A 22236-nucleotide genomic window follows, 5' to 3' on the forward strand; every position below is an offset into this window, starting at 1 on the left:
TTTTTGCCCCATCACCTTTCTTTGACAAATTTCACCACTTGGCACTTCTTCCCAAAGGCACGGCTCTGTGCCTCACTGATTTTTGGGAGGGGGGATGGAGAGAGGGGACACTGCTTCTTCCAGCAATGAAGCTCTGGGTGGCCAGTGTTCTCCTCAGGGCCCGCTGCCACGGCCACCAGCCACCCTGCTGGTCGCAGGCATTGGGAGCCCAACAGTCACCAGTGCCAGCCTTGCCCTGAGCCCCGGAGCTGCATGGCACCCAACTGGGAGCCTGGGGAGGACCAGCGCGTCTGAGGCTTGGGTGTCTGCAGTCACAGCAGATAAACATCAACATCAGTCCCCACCACTCCTCTTGCGTGTTTGTATTGAGGCTTTTGGGTTTTAGCCAAGAAGGTGAAAGAATAATTTGTTGTTGATCAAGGAAACGTTGACGTTACATTAAATTCGAGGATGTGGGTATGTCTTGTGGCACAGTCTCTTTTTAAAAACTGGTATATGCACTTCTGCGGGTGGCTGCTGTTCGATAGGCGTTGCAGTTCATTAAGTAAAGCGCAATTACATTTGATTTGTCGCGTGCCGGAGTAAGGTTTATTCACTTTTCTTTCACCACGATCTTCGATGCTGTCAGCGCTAGACCTTGCACTAAGGCTCTGGCGGGCTCGGCACGGGTTTGGGAGGGGGGAAGGAGAGGGCGGCGTTGGCCTGAGCTCCGCTCCGCGCCGCCGCCTCCCGTCAGCGCCGCCCTCCCGCGGCGACCTTTCCCCTCGCGACGCTCCCGACCAATCAGCGGCCGCGGCCCCGCCTGTTCCGCCGGCGTGTCCGCGTGCGAGGGGCCGCTCGCGTCTCTTCCTCTCGGGCCGGGGGCCGCGCAGCCAGCGGAGGTGAGCCCGCCCGCCCGCCGTCTGTCTCCTTCCCCTCACGCCGCTCCGCCCGGCCGGGCTGTGGGGAGAGTGCGGTGAGGGAGCGGCCGGGGCTGGGCTGAGGGGCTGTCGGGGCCTGGGAGCCGCCGCGCCTCTGGTTTGGCAGCGTGGGGTGGGTGTTTCTCCTTGGCTTTTTCGAGGCGGAGGCGCCGGCTGGGAGCGTTCGCCGCCGGGCGAGTGCGCGGAGGGGCCCGGAGGATTGTCGCGGGGCTTTCAGCGTGCCTCCTTCTGTGCTTTCAGATGCCCCCGAAAAAGGGAGGTGACGGGGTTAAACCGCACCCGATCATCGGAAGGTTTGGGACGTCCCTGAAGATCGGGATCGTCGGGCTTCCAAACGTTGGGTAGGTGGTGAGGGGAGCGCGGGGCTGCGGGCCGGCGGCGGGGCGGAGGAGCAGGCCGGGGCCGCCCCGCAGGCCGGGGCTCCCTGCTCCGCCTGACTTTGCATCTGCTCCAGGTAGAGGGACTGGCACGGTTTCCGGGTGAAGATAGGTGCCTATAGACGCGTACGCGAGCTGAGGGGTACGATCGGTGTCTTTTTGCTCTGTGACAGACTTGCATCTTTAGCTTGAACTGCTTATAGGTGGAGCAATGTAGAACAGTCAGGTAGCGTGAGGCTGGTATGTACAAATCTGGACAAGATAATAGCGAAGAATTAAAAGAAAAAAAAAAGCTTTAGCAATTGCTGAGTTTTATAAAATACTACAATCTTACATTTCCTTACTTCCTCTGTTGTATATGTGTAATGCACGTTTTTATGCAAATACAAATGCACACATGCACGTGCATACAAATTCCTTTTATGTTTTATTTTTTTGGAGAGGATGATGTGCACAGGAAGGGGTGAATGATACCATAAGTGTCATTAGCAGTGAAGAGGACTTCCATTCTTGAAACTTCTTCGGAGTTTGTAGTGAAAAAAGTTGTGTAAGTTACAGTTTGGGAGACATGATGGATGATGAATTGTTGTTCTCTGTCATGCTTCTCATCTGTAGTTGTTATGACTCCTCAAAGGAGCTATATTTAAGGCACTTAAAAAGGATGATTAATTACCTGGAGAATATCTGTGTAAAACTATTGGTATTAATTTGTGTATCGTATTTACTAAAAGAAGTTCTCAGCATTCTCAAACTTTAAATCTTTAAAAAATTAGAGGAAAAGTCTTTTAGCGTGTCTCAGAGCGTTAAGTACTGCTTGTCTTTTCGTTATCATTTCTTTTATTTTTCAGGATGTAGGTAAGTTGCACACCAGAAAGGAAGTAATTAACAGTTACATTTTATAACATGTCAATGGGGAAAAGTAGTATTTGCAGTTATGCTCTGCTGTAACTTTCAAAGAAAATTGTGACTGACTTTCGAGCATGTTGGCTGTATGCAGGGCAGCTTTCAGATTTTTTTTTTCCAGTGACTGAGAAGTTATGTGAAACTAAAAAAAAACAAACCAGAATACTTATGGTAGAAGATTCAGGAGTTGATTAAGAACTTTCTCTTAGGAATAACTCAAGAATTACTCTCTTTTTGTTTAATAAATGCCAACTAACAAAATAATGTGCTTCTTGGTTTAAGTGAAAATGTTCTTTTTTTCCTTGATACCGCTTGCAGGTTTTTTCCATTGACATTTAACAAAGATGAAAAATGTTTGGTAAGCTAGAACTGTATCTTCATATGCACAAAAGATTACATGCAATTGATTAACTGATGTGGTTTACTTTCTGTGCCCTCTTTTCTCTTTTGATTGTTGACTTGTTGCTTGGATACTGAAATTGTGTTAATACATAAATAAGTGTGAAGAAGCAATACAGTTGTGGAAAGAGCTGGTGAGTCTTGGCAAAACTAGTTCACTCATTCTGAGTTTCAAGCATCCTTATTGGTTTCTCACTTTGTGCTTGAGGAAAATGAGTAGTGGCCAGTGCTTTGCTTTTGACTTAAAATTTCTTTGCTAACTGACATGTGCAATATAGTCATGGAAATTTTCAGGGGCAGGGGAGAGAGGTTAACGTTGTTGGCTTTCAATGGGACACTCCGTATGCGTATTTGAAAGTGACTTGTGCTAGAATCAGGGCAGTGGTCACTGTTGTTGAAGGGAAGGTTCAGTATTGCTTTTGGGTTGGAATAAGATGTGTTTCTATCCAGCCCTTTTAAATGCTTCTAACTTGAACTTCTTTAAGAATGTGTGTATTTCGTTTATAGGAAATCAACGTTTTTCAATGTGTTAACAAAGAGTCAAGCGGCAGCAGAAAATTTTCCTTTCTGTACTATTGATCCAAATGAGAGTCGAGTACCTGTGCCAGATGACAGATTTGACTTCCTATGCCAGTATCACAAACCTCCAAGGTAACTTAAATTCTTAATATTTTTCTTCAGTTAAGCAGCTGAAATAGTATTACTGAACCCAGAGTTTTCATAGATGTTTAATGCAACTTTAATGTATTTAATTAAGTCTTTACTGACATCTGTTTTAGAACGTGGAATTATATATGTACCTGGATTATGCACACACACCCCCCTCTCCCCCCAGTATGATTTTTGTGGTATGAGAATGGGAAATCTAGGATCTGCTAGTCATTGCTCAGCACCATTTGGTGCTTGGTGTTCCTGTCGTTGAAGGTAGTGGCTCCCAGGTGACTTGGAGGATCTTCTGGAGAGATTTGGAAAATGAACAGCAGTGGACAGACCTAATGTGTCATGAGGTTGCTCATTTGTAAAATTTCCACCCTGTATTTTGTATCGTTCAGAATATTGTATATGCTGTTGGTAGCCAAACAAATATCTATCAGCACACCTGTGTCCTCAGTCTTTTGACAATAAGCTTTATGGGCACTCTTTCTCTCCTTTGTATAGGCTCTGCTACTTGTTACTTGGTATATTCAGGGATATTCCTACATACATCTCTTCTAATTGTTTCCTTATTCTAGGAGTGTATTACTTTTGTCACATCAATGGTTTTTGCTATTGACTGTTTCCATAATCTGCTCTGTATGTTCAGTGTGGGAACTGGATTTTTGCTTGAATAGCAAAACTTAAGGGGCTTTCAGAAAACAGAAACTTAAATAGACACTTGTGACTTGTTAATAGCAGTTTGCAGTTACTTGCAGAGGTATCTTGAATGAAGTGAGTGTACATAAATCATAGGGCAAATCAGCATGCACGTATGTGCTTTTGTTTAACACTTGGGCCTCAGTTTTAGACCCAGATCACACCCACAACTAAAAAAGATGTGTTAGTCACTGATCAAAAATCCATTTGTTAACTTAATTTTCAGGTTCAAACAAGTTGCTTCCGTCTGTAATTCCTGTGCACTTTTTAAATAGTAAAAATGCATTAATATGGAGCTGTTTGTTTAGGTGGATTGTTATAACATGTTATCTTGATTTTCCTGCTCAAGGGGGTATTGTGCATACTTGTTACTGTATGGATCATAAAACAAAACTCTGCTGAATTTGGGACATAACTTTCTGGCTGTTGATTGTACAGAGATAATGGTGTGGCTTTTAAGTTTTGTTAACAAATTAGTTCTAAATTGTAGTGTTATTGCTGCTTTGGTCACATCAGTAATCTGTTTTTCTTCTCACTTAGCTATGACTGGCTACTTCTAAATTAATATTTGAAGTGACAAAGAGATTATTACCTCTACCCTCATCCTGCCTTTGGCCATCTATCCTTACAAGGAGTGCTAAGATTGTAAATACCTGTGTGTTCTCTGACTCGCAGACTCTCTCTCTGGAACAAAATCACCCTTAAATATTAATGAAAATAGTATGAAATACTGAATTGGGTAATAAGCTGGATATAAATAGTAAATCAGCTTTCATTTGAATGGTCTCTTGACTTTTTAAGAGAGTATTTGTTACTTAAAATCAAGGAATGTGGGAATGTGGGCAGTTGTAGCTCCTGAGTTCACTTATGCTGCTTTTATGATTTTAATATTTCACTATAACAGTAATAAAGCAGTGATAATTAGTGATAATTCAGTAGCGCAGTGGACTGAGGTGGCTCTTCTTGGGTTGTCTGTGCTTGTCTATCTGAAACTAACTCCGGAAAAGAAGGCTGTGGTCATGAAGATACACAACTCAATTGTAATTTCAATTCCTTAATTTCTCTTGTGTAGTCTTGATTTTGTTCTTCATCTTTATATAATACGTTCTATGTTAATTTTCTACTTGTTTGGATTAGTAGACGTAATCAATCTGTGCATGCAGAATGTTGTATAAACAGTGAGTTCTCTTTAAATTAGACTCTTTTCTAGCCTCAAGATTTTGTCTTTTAAAATCTAAAGCGTTTGGATTTTTATTTCCCATATGTTACACTTAGTCATCACATAACTGCAGTCATTGTTGGGAGGTGGGGAAAAAAAAGGGGGGGGGGGTGGGGGAAACTTTGTCTTAACTGGAATAATGTGTGACAGGCCAAAGTGGTCTTGCCCTAACGCCTGCTGTGAGCGAGGGAAGGGAAGAGTGGCACTGGGCCAGGCTGTCTGTCACACTGAGCTGAGATTGCTGCTGCTACAGAGAGACGGACTCTATTGCTGAGAATATTGCTAGTATGAGTTTGTGGCTGTCCTGCCATCGGAGGAAGAGTTAGGCTCTTCAGGTGCTCTTTGTTGCTTGAAGATCCATTCCTATCTCCAAAAGAAGAAAGTATTAGCTTGGATGGGATGGGTGTGCAGTTACTGGCTAGTCCACACTGAAGGCTGACTGGTATTATGTAATTGGAAGTGTAAATGTCTGAAAATGATATCATGTAGGCAGCAATTTAGAGACTATTATGTAAAGGTAAATCTGTACTTAATAGATTAGGGTATGCTGCTAGAACTTATAACCTGTGCTTTTTTGTTTTCTGCAGCAGTGGATGATGTATATGACTGTTTACAGTAAATAAGTTCAATGATACAGATTGTACACAGGAGGTGGGCTCCAAGAACTTCCAGTGAACGCTGCCTTGTCGCAGCCAAATTAATTAGATGAGCAAATTTCCTTGAGCTTTAGTTACCTATTGCTCACTTTCTGCTGTGAATGAAATTGTGTATATTAAAAAAAGAAGAGACCTCAATATATTAAAAGTAATTCTGAATGCTTGTTATTTTAAGGTCCTAGTTTATGTTCTGTTACTAACTCAGTTTCTGTATTTAAACTACTTGTTTGTTTTAAATTTTATACAATATTCAGTGAAAACTCGTATTTGTTACATTGTGCCAACATATAGCTTTTTCAGAAAGGAAAGACTGTTGGCTTTTTATTTTGTTGTCCTCCTACCCCTTTTCCCCCAACATGGGTACTTTCAGGCAAGGTTTGACAGACTAATGATTGAATTAGTTCCTGTTTAGTAATTGGAAAGAGAGTATTTGCTTTGGACTGATTTATTTCAGCAGGAACTACAGCAGAAAGGTGTATTTCCCCCCATCATCTATGAATCTTAAGCAGGTAGCAGAGGATGAGATCTGCTGATTCTAAAGTGGAAAAGAGATGTTATTCATCTCAGCAGGTAGCTCCTGCCTTGAAAATTGGGACTTGGAAGCCAGAAACAGTTGATATGTTAAGTGCAGTTAATATTTTAACAGGATACTTTGTGTTTAGAAGTGATGGGTTTCTTACACAAGAACAGAACTGTGTGTGTAGCACATCTAAAGAAATTTTAGTAAGTTAATAATTAATGAAGCTATTCTTGTGCATTTTTTGTTATAAATTTCATTAAGATGCTGCTTAATCACCTTAAGCCTAAAAATATTTCTTAGTGTAAGTATGTCAAACTGATGTTATTTGGACAAGTGGACAGCAGGATGACCATGAGCCAGCAGTGTGCCCTTGTGGCCAAGAAGGCCAATGGCATCCTGGGGTGTATTAGAAGGGGTGTGGTCAGCAGGTCAAGAGAGGTTCTCCTCCCCCTCTACTCTGCCCTGGTGAGGCTGCATCTGGAGTATTGTGTCCAGTTCTGGGCCCCTCAGTTCAAGAAGGACAGGGAACTGCTAGAGAGAGTCCAGCGCAGAGCCACGAAGATGATTAAGGGGGTGGAACATCTCCCTTATGGGGAGCTGGGTCTCTTTAGCTTGGAGGAGACTGAGGGGTGACCTCATTAATGTTTCTAAATATGTAAAGGTCAAGTGTCAAGAGGATGGAGCCAGGCTCTTCTCAGTGACATCCCTTGACAGGACAAGGGGCAACGGGTGCAAGCTGGAACACAGGAGGTTCCACATAAATATGAGGAAAAACTTCTTTATGGTGAGGGTGACCGAACACTGGAACAGGCTGCCCAGAGAGGTTGTGGAGTCTCCTTCTCTGGAGACATTCAAAACCCGCCTGGACGCGTTCCTGTGTGATATGGTCTAGGCAATCCTGCTCCGGCAGGGGGATTGGACTAGATGATCTTTCGAGGTCCCTTCCAATCCCTAACATTCTGTGAGTCTGTGATTCTGTGAAGTGATTTGTATCATAACTCACAAATATCTTGAAAGCCTCTGAGTATATATACCCAGCAGGCTTAGACTGTATGGTCCTGCCTACTGCCACAGCTGTAGTGTACTGTGCCTGACCGGGCGATGCGTCTCAGTGGTGACGTTCAATTCAAGCCTCAAAATGATTTTGAGTGAGGAGGTGGGGGAAACTGCTGTTTCCTTTTTTTTTTTTTTTTTTTTTTTTTATATTTTCTGCCCAAAATAATCTCCTCACTGCAATTACTTGCATTCTTTCTTCTTTACTTTAAACTATATGATTAACTAAAAGAAACACTCAGGTAGAAGCAAGGTAAGCCTAACATATGTTTTAACTGCAAATAGTTAAAACTGAAGGACTGTGTTGGCTAATAGTAATCAATCTGTGTGAAAACATTAATAAAAAAAGTGATTTTAAAGTCTATGTTTCTGCTTCCTCCTCTGGTTAAAATCAAATGAGATTCTAAGCAGGAATGAGTAAAATGTAAGTAGTTTGGTTCATCCTTTCTCAAGTTATCAGTATTCATTTAATTCCCTGTTTGGTTGCACCTGTAAGTGAGTGCATTGCCTTGCACGTATGTGTTCACAAAACACAATGCTTATTGCAGCCACAAACATTTCTATTTAACTTAGACTGTTTTAAATCTATCTTTGATGTCCTTTTGTTCTGGTTTGGCCCAAACCAGGCCAATTAGTCTTAGAGAAACCAAGGTCACTGCTAAATTCCTCACTGCTTACGAGTGAAGAGCCAAAGGGGGGTCGCAGCTGCAGGGGGGAGCAGACAGGGCAGGTGACCCAAGATTGAGCAACGAGGTATTCCATCCCACACACGTCATTCTCACTTTCCTATTTATCACTAACCCACTGCCTCCTGGAGGTGGGGCCCAGGAGGGAGGGGCCCTCCTGTCTCCCACTGATTGGTACCAGCTTTGCCAATTCTCCAGTTAAAAACCTGCAGGTGTGATGGCAGGGGGAGCTATTGCATTTTGCCCTCTGCCCGTGCTGGGTGGAGCTACTGCATTTTCCCCTCTGTCTGTGCTGGGGGGAGGTACTGCCTTTTCCCCTCTGCCTGTACTGGGGGGAGCAACTCTGCCTGAGGAGGATTTCCAAGCTCTTGATCTTGGTTTTGTACATATTTGTATATATTTGGTTATTTCTATTATTATTGTTATTATATTCTTTTTCATTATTATAGTTTATTAAAACTGTTTTAACTTTCCAACCCATAAGTCTCTCTCCCTTTTCCCTTTCCCTTGGGGGGGGGGGGAGAGGGTTAACAGAGAGCATCTGCCACCTGGTTAATAGCTGGCCCAGCTTTAAACCGTGACAGATTTAATTGGCGCCCAACGTGGGGCTCGAGAGAAGCTCCAACAGGTTGCTCTGATAAGTTGAATCCTGGCTCTGGTGGGAGGAGACCTGGAGAGCTCAGCTGAGAGAATATCAGATTTCTTCCTTTGAGATTTACGAGGGGTTGGAAAGTTAAAACAGATAGTGAAGATGGTGATGTCATTTTTGAATGCTGTGTTATCTCATCTTTTTATGGAGTTTCTTTCACAGTTGAGTATTGCAATGATGCCTTACCTGCCGTGGGCACTGTGTTATTGCTTGCTTCTTATGAATGTTTACATGCAGTTTAGCAGTGGGCGCTGGTCAAAATGTATTGTTTTGGTATGGGGTTTGATACTGATTTATGCTGTGATAAACTGGGCAGTTACTATTCCGATCTCTTATCTCTATGACACAATGATGGGCAGCTTTAATCGCGAATCAGTAGCAGCGACTTCATCTGCACGCTCCAGGCGTCCTTTAGCTGATTCTGTTCATGATTACACTTCCAGTTTTACTTCGGGAAATAGCACCTTCTCCTTTTCTGCCAAGCTGATTCCACTACATTTTGCGAAATTAGGATGGTGCTGTCTAGGTGGCATGTTTTTATTTTTGGTTGTCCTGAATGTGTTTCTGATGTGGGATAAGATTAAATATCGGTGCAGGGACAGTTGTAGGTATTATGCAACCACCTCAGATCCTACAGTGTGTACTACCGCTACAGCCACTAAACCCACTGAAGCCTCGGCAGCCTCTACCACAGCTGCTATACCCCCCAAGATGGCCACTGCAGCTACTCAGACTCTCAGCACTCCCCCGACAGCCACTGCATCTACTCAGACTCCAGCATCTATTGAATCTGTACCAATTGCTCCTGTAACCAGGAAGAAATACCAAAAGAAATCAGCTCGTGAAGAGAAGGATGATGACTCGGAGCCTTCTAAGGCAGAGCCATCATATGACCCAAGTGAGGGCCCTTCTCAGGCAGAGATAGGGCCCGACACAGATGGGGGTTTCCTCGATCGTCCTTTTAAAGCAGACCCATCACAGAAGAAAGGTCCTTCTAAAGCAGAACTATCACAAGAGGAGGACTCGGATGTAGAGATAACCTACCACTCTTTATCCCTGAAGGACCTGAGAAATATAAGGAAAGACTTCAGCCGTTATGACGGTGAACCTATTATTACCTGGTTGCTCCGATGCTGGGATAATGGGGCAGATAGCATGCAATTAGATGGCAGAGAAGCCAGACAGTTGGGATCCCTGTCCAGAGATGGTGGTATTGATAAGGCGCTCGCAAGAAAGTCAAACACTGTCAGTCTCTGGAGGCGACTCTTGTCAGCTGTAAAGAGCAGGTATCCCTATAAAGATGATGTTATGAGCCACCTAAGCAAATGGACCACTATAGAAAAAGGTATTAACTACCTTAGAGAACTGGCTGTGCAAGAGATCATTTATAGACACCCAGGGGACATTGTAGATCCTGTAGATCCTGATGAAGTGGAATGCAACCGATCCATGTTCCGGAAGGTTGTGAAGAATGCTCCACCGACATATACCCATACATTGTCAATATTAGTATGGGGAGAAGATGATATGGCACGTTCTACTGTGGGCAAAATGGCTAACTGTATGCGACAGTATGAAGATAGTATTTCTTCCCCACTGCAGGCACGCATCTCAGCTGTGGAAAAACTGACTAAGGAAAACAAGGACTCATTTAAACAACTGTCAGACAAACTGTCCAGGATCGAGAATAAACTTGACTCTCTACCTACACAGACGCACGTTGCAGCTGTTAAGAGAAAACGTTCTCCTACAGGACCAGCTCAAAGGAAACGGAACACATCACGAGGTATCCTGTGGTTTGCCCTGCGTGGTTATGGGGAGGACATGAGCAGATGGCATGGACAACCTACCAGTACCCTACAGGCACGAGTACGTGAGTTGCAAGCTAAAAGAAATACCAGAGAGAATTTTTCTAGGAGGATGGCTGCTCCAGTTACCAGTGAGCAGGACCCCAGCCAGGGTAGATGGGCCTCAAATCATTTTTTCCCAAGTGTGAATAGGAGAAATGAAGGTCCAGTCCCTGTGAGCAGCACGAATCCATTTCTTAATTAGGGGGGCCCTGCCTCCAGCCAGGTGGAGGAGAGGGACAACCGAGTTTACTGGACTGTGTGGATTTGATGGCCTGGCACATCAAAACCACAAAGGTATCGAGCCTTGGTAGACACTGGTGCACAGCGCACCCTAATGCCATCGGATCATAAAGGGACAGAATCTATCAGTATTTCAGGAGTAACAGGAGGATCTCAAGTGTTATCTGTATTGGAGGCCGAAGTGAGCCTAACTAAAAATGAATGGAAAAAGCACCCCATTGTGACTGGCCCAGATGCTCCGTGCATCCTTGGCATAGACTACCTCAAGAGAGGGTATTTTAAGGACCCAAAAGGGTACAGATGGGCCTTTGGTATAGCAGCTGTAGAGACTGCGGACATTAAACAGCTGTCTACCTTGCCTGGCCTCTCAGAAGATCCTTCTGTTGTGGGGTTGCTGAAGGTTGAAGAACAACAGGTGCCAATTGCTACTACCACGGTGCACCGACGACAATATCGTACCAATCGAGACTCCCTGATCCCCATTCATAAACTGATTAGACAATTAGAAAATCAAGGAGTGATTGGCAAGACTCGCTCACCCTTTAATAGTCCTATATGGCCAGTGCGAAAGTCTGATGGAGAATGGAGATTAACTGTGGACTATCGTGGCCTAAATGAAGTTACGCCACCTCTGAGTGCTGCTGTGCCAGACATGCTAGAACTTCAATACGAACTGGAGTCAAAGGCAGCCAAGTGGTACGCCACCATAGACATTGCTAATGCCTTTTTCTCTATTCCTTTGGCACCAAAGTGCAGGCCACAGTTTGCTTTTACCTGGAGAGGTATCCAGTACACCTGGAATCGACTGCCCCAGGGGTGGAAACACAGTCCTACTATTTGCCATGGACTGATCCAGACTGCACTAGAAAAGGGTGGAGCTCCAGAACATTTGCAATACATTGATGACATCATTGTGTGGGGAGATACAGCAGCAGAAGTTTTTGACAAAGGGGAGAAAATAATCCAAATTCTTCTGCAAGCTGGTTTTGCCATAAAAAGGGGCAAGGTCAAGGGACCTGCCCGGGAGATCCAGTTTTTAGGGATTAAATGGCAAGATGGGCGTCACCAGATCCCGATAGAGGTGATCAACAAAATAACAGCCATGTCCCCACCAACTAACAAAAAGGAAACACAAGCCTTCTTAGGCGTTGTGGGTTTCTGGAGAATGCATATTCCAGATTACAGCCAGATTGTACGCCCTCTTTATCAAGTGACCAGAAAGAAGAATGATTTTCAGTGGGGCCCTGAACAACGACAGGCTTTTGAACAGATTAAACAAGAGATTGTGCATGCAGTAGCCCTTGGACCAGTCCGTACGGGACAAGATGTTAAAAATGTGCTCTACACCTCAGCTGGGGACAATGGTCCTACCTGGAGCCTCTGGCAGAAAGTACCAGGGGAGACTCGAGGTCGACCCCTAGGATTTTGGAGTCGAGGATACAAGGGCTCCGAGGCCAATTACACTCCAACTGAAAAAGAGATACTGGCAGCGTATGAAGGAGTTAGAGCTGCCTCAGAGGTAATTGGTACTGAAGCACAACTTCTCCTAGCACCTCGATTACCAGTACTAGGCTGGATGTTCAAGGGTAAGGTTCCCACTACCCATCATGCAACTGATGCGACGTGGAGTAAATGGATTGCATTAATTACGCAGAGGGCTCGAATAGGAAACCCTAATCGCCCAGGAATCTTAGAAGTGATCATGGACTGGCCAGAAGGCAAAGACTTCGGAATGCCACCAGAAAAGGAGGTGACACGTGCTGAAGAAGCCCCACCATATAATGAACTACCAGAGGATGAGAAGCAGTATGCCCTGTTCACCGATGGATCCTGCCGTCTTGTAGGAAAGCATCGGAAGTGGAAAGCTGCTGTATGGAGTCCCATACGACGAGTCACAGAAGCCACAGAAGGACAAGGTGAATCAAGTCAATTCGCAGAGGTAAAAGCCATCCAGCTGGCTTTAGACATTGCTGAACGAGAAAAGTGGCCAAGGCTGTATCTTTATACTGACTCATGGATGGTGGCAAATGCCTTGTGGGGGTGGTTAAAGCAGTGGAAGCGAAGCAACTGGCAGCGCAAAGGGAAACCTATTTGGGCTGCTGAATTGTGGCAAGATATTGCTGCTCAGCTAGAGGAACTAGTCGTGAAGGTACGTCATGTAGATGCTCACGTACCTAAAAGTCGGGCAACTGAGGAACATCGAAACAACCAACAAGCGGATCAAGCTGCTAAAGTGTTCCAAATAGATTTGGACTGGGAACATAAAGGTGAACTATTTTTAGCTCGGTGGGCTCATGACACTTCAGGTCATCAAGGGAGAGACGCAACATACAGATGGGCTCGTGACCGAGGGGTGGACTTAACCATGGACTCTATTGCACAGGTTATCCATGATTGTGAAACATGCGCCGCAATTAAGCAAGCCAAACGGTTAAAACCTTTGTGGTATGGGGGGCGGTGGTTGAAATATAAATATGGGGAGGCCTGGCAAATTGACTATATCACACTCCCTCAAACCCGCCAGGGTAAACGCTATGTGCTTACCATGGTGGAGGCGACCACCGGATGGTTGGAAACATACTCTGTACCCCATGCCACTGCCCGGAACACTATTCTGGGCCTTGAAAAGCAAATCTTGTGGCGACACGGCACGCCAGAGAGAATTGAGTCGGACAATGGGACTCATTTCAAAAACAGTCTCATAGACAACTGGGCCAAAGAGCATGGCATTGAATGGGTATATCACATCCCCTATCATGCACCAGCCTCTGGGAAAATTGAACGGTATAATGGGCTATTAAAAACTACCCTGAAAGCAATGGGGGGTGGAACCTTTAAAAACTGGGATAAGCATCCGGCACAAGCTACCTGGTTAGTTAACACCAGGGGATCTATCAATCGAGCTGGCCCTGCTCAGTCAGACCTTCTACATACAGTAGAAGGAGATAAAGTCCCGGTGGTGCACGAAAGGAATCTATTGGGAAAAACTGTCTGGATTCTTCCTGTAACGGGCAAAGGTAAACCCATTCGTGGGATTGCTTTTGCTCAGGGACCTGGATGTACTTGGTGGGTGATGTTGCAAGATGGTGAAGTCCGATGTGTCCCTGAAGGTGATCTGATTCTGGGTGAGACTACTTAATTCTGAACTGTATGTTGTTGCTGCATAAGTGTCTTTCAGGTTAAGACAGTGTTGATGAGACCGGAGCTAGCTTCATCAAGTGGCGTCCAGTAACCTCCTCGAGTCTGACATCTTTAACCTGCAACCCGTGGGCACGAACCATGACGAAAGAGAGACTGCTAGCCAGAGAGACTGCTGAGAGACTGCTAGCCAGATGGAAACCCACAATCCTGAACCAAATGAACTTAATGAACTTTTTGTATAGAGATGAATCATAAACTAGTGATATGTGTATATATATTTGAAAATGAAAAGGTAGTGGTGATCTGAGTATGACGTGAATGGTATGGAATAAGGGGTGGAATGTTCTGGTTTGGCCCAAACCAGGCCAATTAGTCTTAGAGAAACCAAGGTCACTGCTAAATTCCTCACTGCTTACGAGTGAAGAGCCAAAGGGGGGTCGCAGCTGCAGGGGGGAGCAGACAGGGCAGGTGACCCAAGATTGAGCAACGAGGTATTCCATCCCACACACGTCATTCTCACTTTCCTATTTATCACTAACCCACTGCCTCCTGGAGGTGGGGCCCAGGAGGGAGGGGCCCTCCTGTCTCCCACTGATTGGTACCAGCTTTGCCAATTCTCCAGTTAAAAACCTGCAGGTGTGATGGCAGGGGGAGCTATTGCATTTTGCCCTCTGCCCGTGCTGGGTGGAGCTACTGCATTTTCCTCTCTGTCTGTGCTGGGGGGAGGTACTGCCTTTTCCCCTCTGCCTGTACTGGGGGGGAGCAACTCTGCCTGAGGAGGATTTCCAAGCTCTTGATCTTGGTTTTGTACATATTTGTATATATTTGGTTATTTCTATTATTATTGTTATTATATTCTTTTTCATTATTATAGTTTATTAAAACTGTTTTAACTTTCCAACCCATAAGTCTCTCTCCCTTTTCCCTTTCCCTTTCCCTTGGGGGGGGGGGGAGAGGGTTAACAGAGAGCATCTGCCACCTGGTTAATAGCTGGCCCAGCTTTAAACCGTGACACCTTTTCAAACTTAAATTTTAAAGCAATCCTGGTTATCTTGCAGGAGGATAATACGTAAAGTGCAACTGCCCATCTCCAGCTCTAGCACTGTCCAATGTACTTCAGGATCTCTGTCCTTTTTGTCAGCAGATCGGTTTGGTTTGTTCTGTTGCATTGTAGATCATTAAAATTCATGCATTCAGATCTTTAGTGCTTAAGCGATGGTTACTGAACTAAATTGGGAGTAATTTCTGTTGTTGTCTGGGTCATGAAAGTCCTGTGTAATATTAAATAAAAGTTCTGTTGAACTTACTGTAGGATAGCATACTCAGATATTTGCTAAAGTTTTGAAGTCAAAATTATGTAATCAGTTGGTGGAAAGTACTACTTATAAACCAGATCAGTAGTGGGACTTAATCTAGGTTTAAAAAAAGTGTTTATGTGAATGAAAACCACCTGTAGTTCCAGAGTGAAACACAAATAACTTAGCTGGATGTAACTCTGGCATATCAGCATCTGTAAAAGAATCCTGTTTTCTACAGAAAACAACTGAAAATTGGCAAATATATCCTGTTGTTAATGAGCTCCTTCCTTTGGTGTTACTGAGTTTGCGTGTTCTTCTGTTAGTTCTGAGCCTATGTAAATCAACTTGGCTGTGGTGCTTGTGCTAGCATTGCAAATGAATAATTTGCCATCAGTGAATGGAAGACCTTAAGTAGTGGTGACTTGAGCCATCTTTTCTGCCTGGTGGGAGAAGGCAAAATTTAATTAGTTGTATTTGTTGGTGTAATAACTTACTGAATAGTTTGAGAATGCAGACGTTTTACATACATGGGACACCGAGTATGTGTCCTAATCCACATTGAATCTTTTACTTTTTTATAATTCACGTAAGTGAAATTTAATTAGCAGATTTTTCACTTCTGGTTCATGTGCTATTAGGTTCAAGTCTTGTTTGTCAGTACCATGGATAAAATGCTACTAATGAAATTGTTCTTGCACAGAGATGACCAGGGTTTGTCTGCAGTATCTAGTTCTTCAGAAGCAGATTCCTTTAATTACCCTGTGAGGTATTTTGTTTACATTGGTCATAATCACTTGCAAGATTGACTGCAGAAACTGTAATAGGGAGTACAGTCTCCTCGAGGAGGGAGGGACTGTGAACTGTTCTGTTCAGTTTGGAAATGAGCCAAAAATAGCAGTGAGGACAGACTGAGAGTTGAATGGCTTTCTAAGAAGTTGTCGGAATATACGTGTTCTCCTTCTATGTTGCTACTTTTACTTCACATCACTTGTGAACTCTTAATGGATGACTCCTACTTAAGTTATATGAATTTTCGGGAAGGAAGAAGAGTTTCCCTTTTGTAACAGATTTCAGAAAACAGCTTGTAAAAGCAGAAGAGCCTGTGCTGGAACCAGGAGATGAATAGCATATTTGGCTTTATGGACGAGAAAAGGGAAGCTGGACGTTTTACCCTAATACTGAAGAATCTGACCTTTTTGGTATGTGGGACCTAGGATCAGGTAGAGTTTGAGTTGAGAGAAAGGTCTTGAACTATTCAAGAAATGAATAAAAAGCAAGTGTGTTATGAGAATTATCAACCAGGCTTACTGGAAAATTGCTGCATTTTGAACTTAGTTGAAGCTGTCATGTGGCTTTCCAGGGTCTCCTGGTGGGTGTGAGGTTGGAGTAAACTGTAGTAAATGCTGCAGAGAAATTACTGGGATATTGTTTTCATTGGAGAAGACAAATTGTGGAAACCTAGAAGAACAAAAACCCAGGGAAAGAAACAACATTTTGGTTATGATGTTTCAGTCTAAGTCAAAGCTTCAGGTGTGTGCTGCCTGTGAGGTTTCTCAACTAAACAATTACTTGTGGAAACTCTAGAAATAAATGTATGCCTATTCCCCTCAAATTTTGGAAGAAAAATATATGCACAACACATTGCAGATACTGTACGTGTGTGCATTTTAAAAGAAAAAAGGTAACTGGTTGCATTGTACTGTTCAGTACTACTGTACAGGTCAGGTAAAGAAACTTCTCTTGCTTCTTTAAATAACTGTTTTGGACAGAAGCTTGAAACAAAGCTGGTGAGAAATAGGCCTCCTCCCCCGCAAAATGCGTAACCCTGTGGATGCATGTCTCTTGTTCCTGAATAAACACCCTAACCACTGGACTACAAAACTGTACTTTCTTTGGCCCAGTGAGTCTTGTGCTCTTTGTGGCACAGTAGCTCGTACAGTGAAGATCATATGCTAACACAGAACCACTGTTGCTGTATTTCTAAGTGAGGTAAAAAAATCCTTGCTCAAGGATTATACCTGCGCTTAAACTATAGAGTTACTTCTGGATTTGGTAATCTGTTTCAAATTATAAATTCCTGTGACATGCTTTATGGTAGATTGGTGTTGCACTGATTTGTACAAATGATCAGTTGATGCCACCTGTTCCTGATGATCATTTGAGGCTCAGTGACATTATGCTAATGCTGACTAACGAATCTTAAGAAATGGAAATTAATCTGTTTAGAAGGAGGGGGGGAAAAAAAAAAGAACAATCCAGTTAAGTCTTCTACATTTAAAAGAACTAAAACACACTCGAGATATATGGTACTTTTCCCCCATTCTTTGCACTGTTTTCTGTGTATTTAGTTTCATGTTTACTCTTTGTCCTTGAGAGCATAGGCAAGTGTGACTAGTTTGTGCCTTTTTCTGCTTTTCTCTGTATTCATCTTTCTATGATGAAATATAGATTTAGGCTTAGGAAAGGGGCTGCCAAGAATGGGGGTGGTTTTATTTTGCTTGGAATGTTAGCTTTACGGTACCCAAGGTGAAGGTGAGAAAACATCCTGGAAACCCGGATACTCATCTTCAAAGGTCTCTTGCTCATATTAGTCAATTGTGAAATAAATGTGCTGGGGTTTTCTTTCCATTGTCTAGCAAATGAGGTTGATTCTGGTGATAGAGTGGTCCATCTGCATATGAAGGTATCTGTCTTGCTCTAATGTGGCATCTTTGTAGTGAAAGTGTGAATTCTTCTGATGGCTGGCCAGGAAGTTAATCCTACCAGAATGAGAGGAGAGCATAGAAGGAGAACAATTCTTAACACCACCTTTGTTTTTATTAAAACACAGTTTAAAATGACAATGAAGAAGTGCTTTAAAGAGGGGCATTTTTTCTGCCTTGCTGTTGACTTAGTTGTGTGTCAAAAAGCAAGGATTTATAACAATTCTGACTGGGAAGTTGCTGCTGTTTCTTCTGAGGTGTGTACTAGCTCTGCAGTTCTGTCAGGCAAAATGAGTTATTGGTTAATTAATAGAGTTACTGGCTTCTGTCTTCACAATGTGCAGCACTCTTGGTAGTGTGTTAAACTTACGGATTTGCTGTTTCCGTTTGAGTTTGTGTACTGGTAGTTAAAAAAGATAGGTTGGTAAGAAAACCATAGTGGGACAAAAATGTGACATTTTCAAAGTTTGTTTACTTCAGAATGTACTTATATTCATGTTTTTTCTACTGCATTCAACAGCATTAACTTGCAGTACACAACATCTGTCTTCCTGAGGATGGGCCCTTCTTTTCATGCACTTAGTGAAGCTTAAAGCTAGAAGTCAACCTATTGTGTACTTGAATTCAAGTAACTCATGCTACCTGTTAAATGTTTTATCGTGTATTTTTTTAAACTCACCCTTTTGGGTATTGTATTCTATTCATGCTTGTTTCTAAGTGCATTGCAAAGGTATTAATGACATGAAACATGTCATTAAGTTCCTAATTTATTACACCTGACAGGTTTAGTGATACTTTGAACTTCACCTTGGAAAAGAAAAAAGATTTTGTCTAGATCTTGTATTGTGAAGTTAGTTTACTTGAAAGAAATCATTTTTCTTGGGAAGTGTTAGAGGAAGACTGAAAACAAAACCAGGATAAGATCTTTTGCTTTTAGGTCACCACCCTTCCAGAAACATTGGTGTTGCATACTAAGACAGACTCTAATGGATCATCTCTTCTCAAATTAGGGAGTTAATTTCAAGTGAGGCAGCGCATCTGCTAATACTAAACTATGTTCTGTGTTATTTACAGTTAAATGGAAGTGAGATAGCACTAAAAAAAGAAGTTGGAAACTTGTTTTGTTCTACCTAAGCCTGTTGCTCTGAGCAGAGACAGTGATCCATAGATACCCATACCTACAGCTTTGTCTGGGCCATAGCTGCCATACCAGGCATCAGGGTAAGAAGAGAAGGGTAATTTTCTGATGCTAGTGGAGTTTTCTGCTGTTACAGACTTGACAGCAGTCATGCTGTTGAATATTTCAATATTTGAAAAACCAAATATGTTTATCAGCACGCTGTCACACTTGGGGCTGTGGACAATAAAGACTTCAGAAGTGTAATGCTGTTCTGAGAAGGTTTCTATATAGGGTTGGATAGGAGGTCACTGGCTAGGTCATCCTTAGCATGCATTCACACTTACGTAGTTGCTTCCATCTGTGAGCAGCACTGCAATGGTAGGTCTTTGGAAAAGACCTCTTAAGGTAGACCACAGAATTTATATCTTTAGATTTGAATCTCATGTTGAGGAACACTCACCATAAAAGAAAGCTTTTCACTGCTTTACAAATTGGCACTGTATGCTCATGCAGACTTTGTAGTGTAAGTCACACCCTTCTCATCGTTGTTATTAAAGAGATGGATTTGGGTGTTTTCCATTATACTTACTGTCAGTAAAGCAGTGAACTGTTGTATTAATCTTAGCATAGTGCTAATGAAATATAATTGTGATAATGTAAAGTGTTTGGAAATTAAGCAGTGTTCCTGTTACTTATTTTGAAGCCATCTAGTTGGAGATCTTGATGACTATGGTGTGTGGTTTCTGGTCTTCAGCAAGTGAGGAATTTGCAGCATTTCAGTGTTGTTCTGTATCTGCCACTGTTTATGATGGTGTTGTCATTTGCATAGACCATATGAAAGTGCTTTTAGTCAACACCTTATCGCAAAATTTTAGTTTTTTTTTTCCCCTGACTGAGCTGGGTTTTGTGAAGTAATTTGGTTTAGAATATACCTGAAAAGGTTAGTGCCTGTTAAGTTATTTGCTCATTTTAAAACAACTTGAGAATCTGCAGATGATAAAAGTCTTGCAGTTTATAAATTGCCATATACATTTTCCATAGCTCTAAAAGCTTTTTTCCTTTTTTTTGTAAGCTAGTTTGAACTTTGTGACTATTCCGTTGTTGCTATATAAAATGTCATGTAGACACGTCTGCTAACCCGTTACTATTGACTATGGTAGAAAACATCACAACTGTTTACATCATAGTGCCAGCTTCATCTTAACTTGTTTTCTGCTTTCTTTCAAATTGTTCACATAACCCTGATGACTGCTAGTTTTAATCACCATGTTTTAAAAAAATGCCCTTGTCTTCTGAGAAAGTTGCTTAACTTGCTTAATTAAATGGTAACCTTAAAGGTGTGCGATAGCAGAGTGCAATGGACATTTATGTGTCTTATCCCTTTGGTGCTATGAAAACTGCTCGTTACAGATGACTAGCTTCATGCCTCAGTGTTCCAGGCCTGGTTGATTATTCGTATAGTTGTCAGTATGATTCCACACTTAGAAACTAGTTTATTTCATTTTTAATCTGTCTGTCATTATTCATGTAAGAATGGTTGATGTTTTACGTGGGAGGGGGGAATCTTGTCTTTTATACATTGCAGGTTAAATAAAGAAGAAAGCTACTGTCATTTATAACTTGTTCTAAAAAAAAGGATTTTCATGTTCTAAATTTATTTCTGTGCGAAAAGTTTTGGCTAATATGCTTAAGTAATGAAACTTCTAACTTTTATATTTCAGCAAAATTCCAGCCTTTCTGAATGTGGTGGATATTGCTGGCCTTGTGAAAGGAGCCCACACTGGCCAAGGCTTAGGAAATTCCTTCTTGTCTCATATTAACGCCTGTGATGGGATCTTTCATCTGATGCGTATGTAAACTTATTTATATGTTCTCTTTATAGCTTAAGGACAGCGTTGTTGTACTCTAACAACTGTGGAACAAATCTCTGTTACAATTTTAACTTTTACCATTCAATTCAGTCATCAGGTTTTGGGTTTTTCCAACCAAGAAAAACCACATCCTCTGCTGTATAACGGGTGTGTCTGTCTTCATTGGCATTGTGCTGAAGACTTAAAAAATAGCTTGGTTTTTGGAAGTCTGCAGTAATGGTTTGTTTTCTTTTGCCATCAGTGCATGGCAGTTGATTTGTTTAGTTTTATAAAGGAGGAGGAATGGAATGTGATAATAAAAGGTTAAAATGGAAGTAGAGAATGAAAATATGGAATTAGTAGAAGACTCTGGGATTCTGTTCCTCACAGAGCAAGCCTCACTTCTTTCCTTTTCCCGATTGCTGTATGACTTAATGAGTCTTGAACACACCCCCCACCCCCATCCCTGTGAATTCTGAACATTTCTCAGTTAGACTAAGGTCTTTGATTCTCTCTTTCATCATGTATGACCACAATACAGAACTGGCCTTCAGAGTCATATTAACAGCACTTACAAGCTTGGCACTTAAAAGCTTGTTGAAAGCCTATGTTGGTTTGCAGTATGCTTTGAGTGTTGAAAAAGGCTTCTGGTCTGAAAAGATTGAGCTTAATAATGTTTGTGCAGATTTGAGGAAACTGGACACCTTTGTTCCTGACTTTTGGTTGGCCATTATTATATAGTGAGTGATGAAACAATAAAACAATATAAACAAAAAAAGGTAGAAATACTTTTTATTTGGTGATTGGAGCAAAAATGTGTTTGTGGGTAGGGTTTCTAAAACAAAAACCAAAGGCATGGAATATTAGTATCTTATAGTACTGATTTAGATGCTTAGAAACCTTGTTCCCATGAGCTTTGTTTTTTGAAGCATTTTTATACAGAACAGTGAGCTGATGTGCCTCTACCATCTGCATGCTTGGTGAGTAGGTAAGTATGCTACCTCAGTAAAATGCAATTTATTATGCATCAAGAATACCTAGACACGCTGATTTGGTGCAGAGTGCTGGTACTGTGTTTTCAATCAAGTGAGACAAGCTTTGTGGTGAAAGGTTCTTAGGCTTACACTGTTGAAAAACAGGACATGCTTTTGGGAACACTGGCCTTTTTTAAGGTGTTCTGGTACCTGATAGCCGTCTTTAACAGTGCATGTGTGGAGCATTACTTCTCCTTTGAAAAATTTCCCTTATTTATATTTTGTATCTAGTACTACTATTTTCTGTTTAAAAGTCGTTTGATGCA

General features: G+C 42.3%; 1 protein-coding gene across 3 annotated transcripts in view; it reads left to right on the forward strand.

The window, feature by feature from the left end:
• Window positions 1-798: 798 nt before the first annotated feature.
• Window positions 799-22236, forward strand: part of OLA1 (Obg like ATPase 1) — a 110775-nt gene continuing 89337 nt past the window's right edge. The window contains exons 1-4 of one of the 3 annotated variants that reach the window (XM_068407558.1): window positions 799-881; window positions 1161-1261; window positions 3107-3250; window positions 20808-20935. In XM_068407558.1, the coding sequence (XP_068263659.1) occupies window positions 1161-1261; window positions 3107-3250; window positions 20808-20935 (373 nt within the window). In that variant the 5' untranslated portion in view covers window positions 799-881. The other 2 variants (XM_068407559.1, XM_068407560.1) reach the window with 2 other exon arrangements.

This window comes from Nyctibius grandis, chromosome 9 (genome assembly GCF_013368605.1).
Source record: "Nyctibius grandis isolate bNycGra1 chromosome 9, bNycGra1.pri, whole genome shotgun sequence".
NCBI classification, from domain to species: domain Eukaryota; kingdom Metazoa; phylum Chordata; class Aves; order Nyctibiiformes; family Nyctibiidae; genus Nyctibius; species Nyctibius grandis.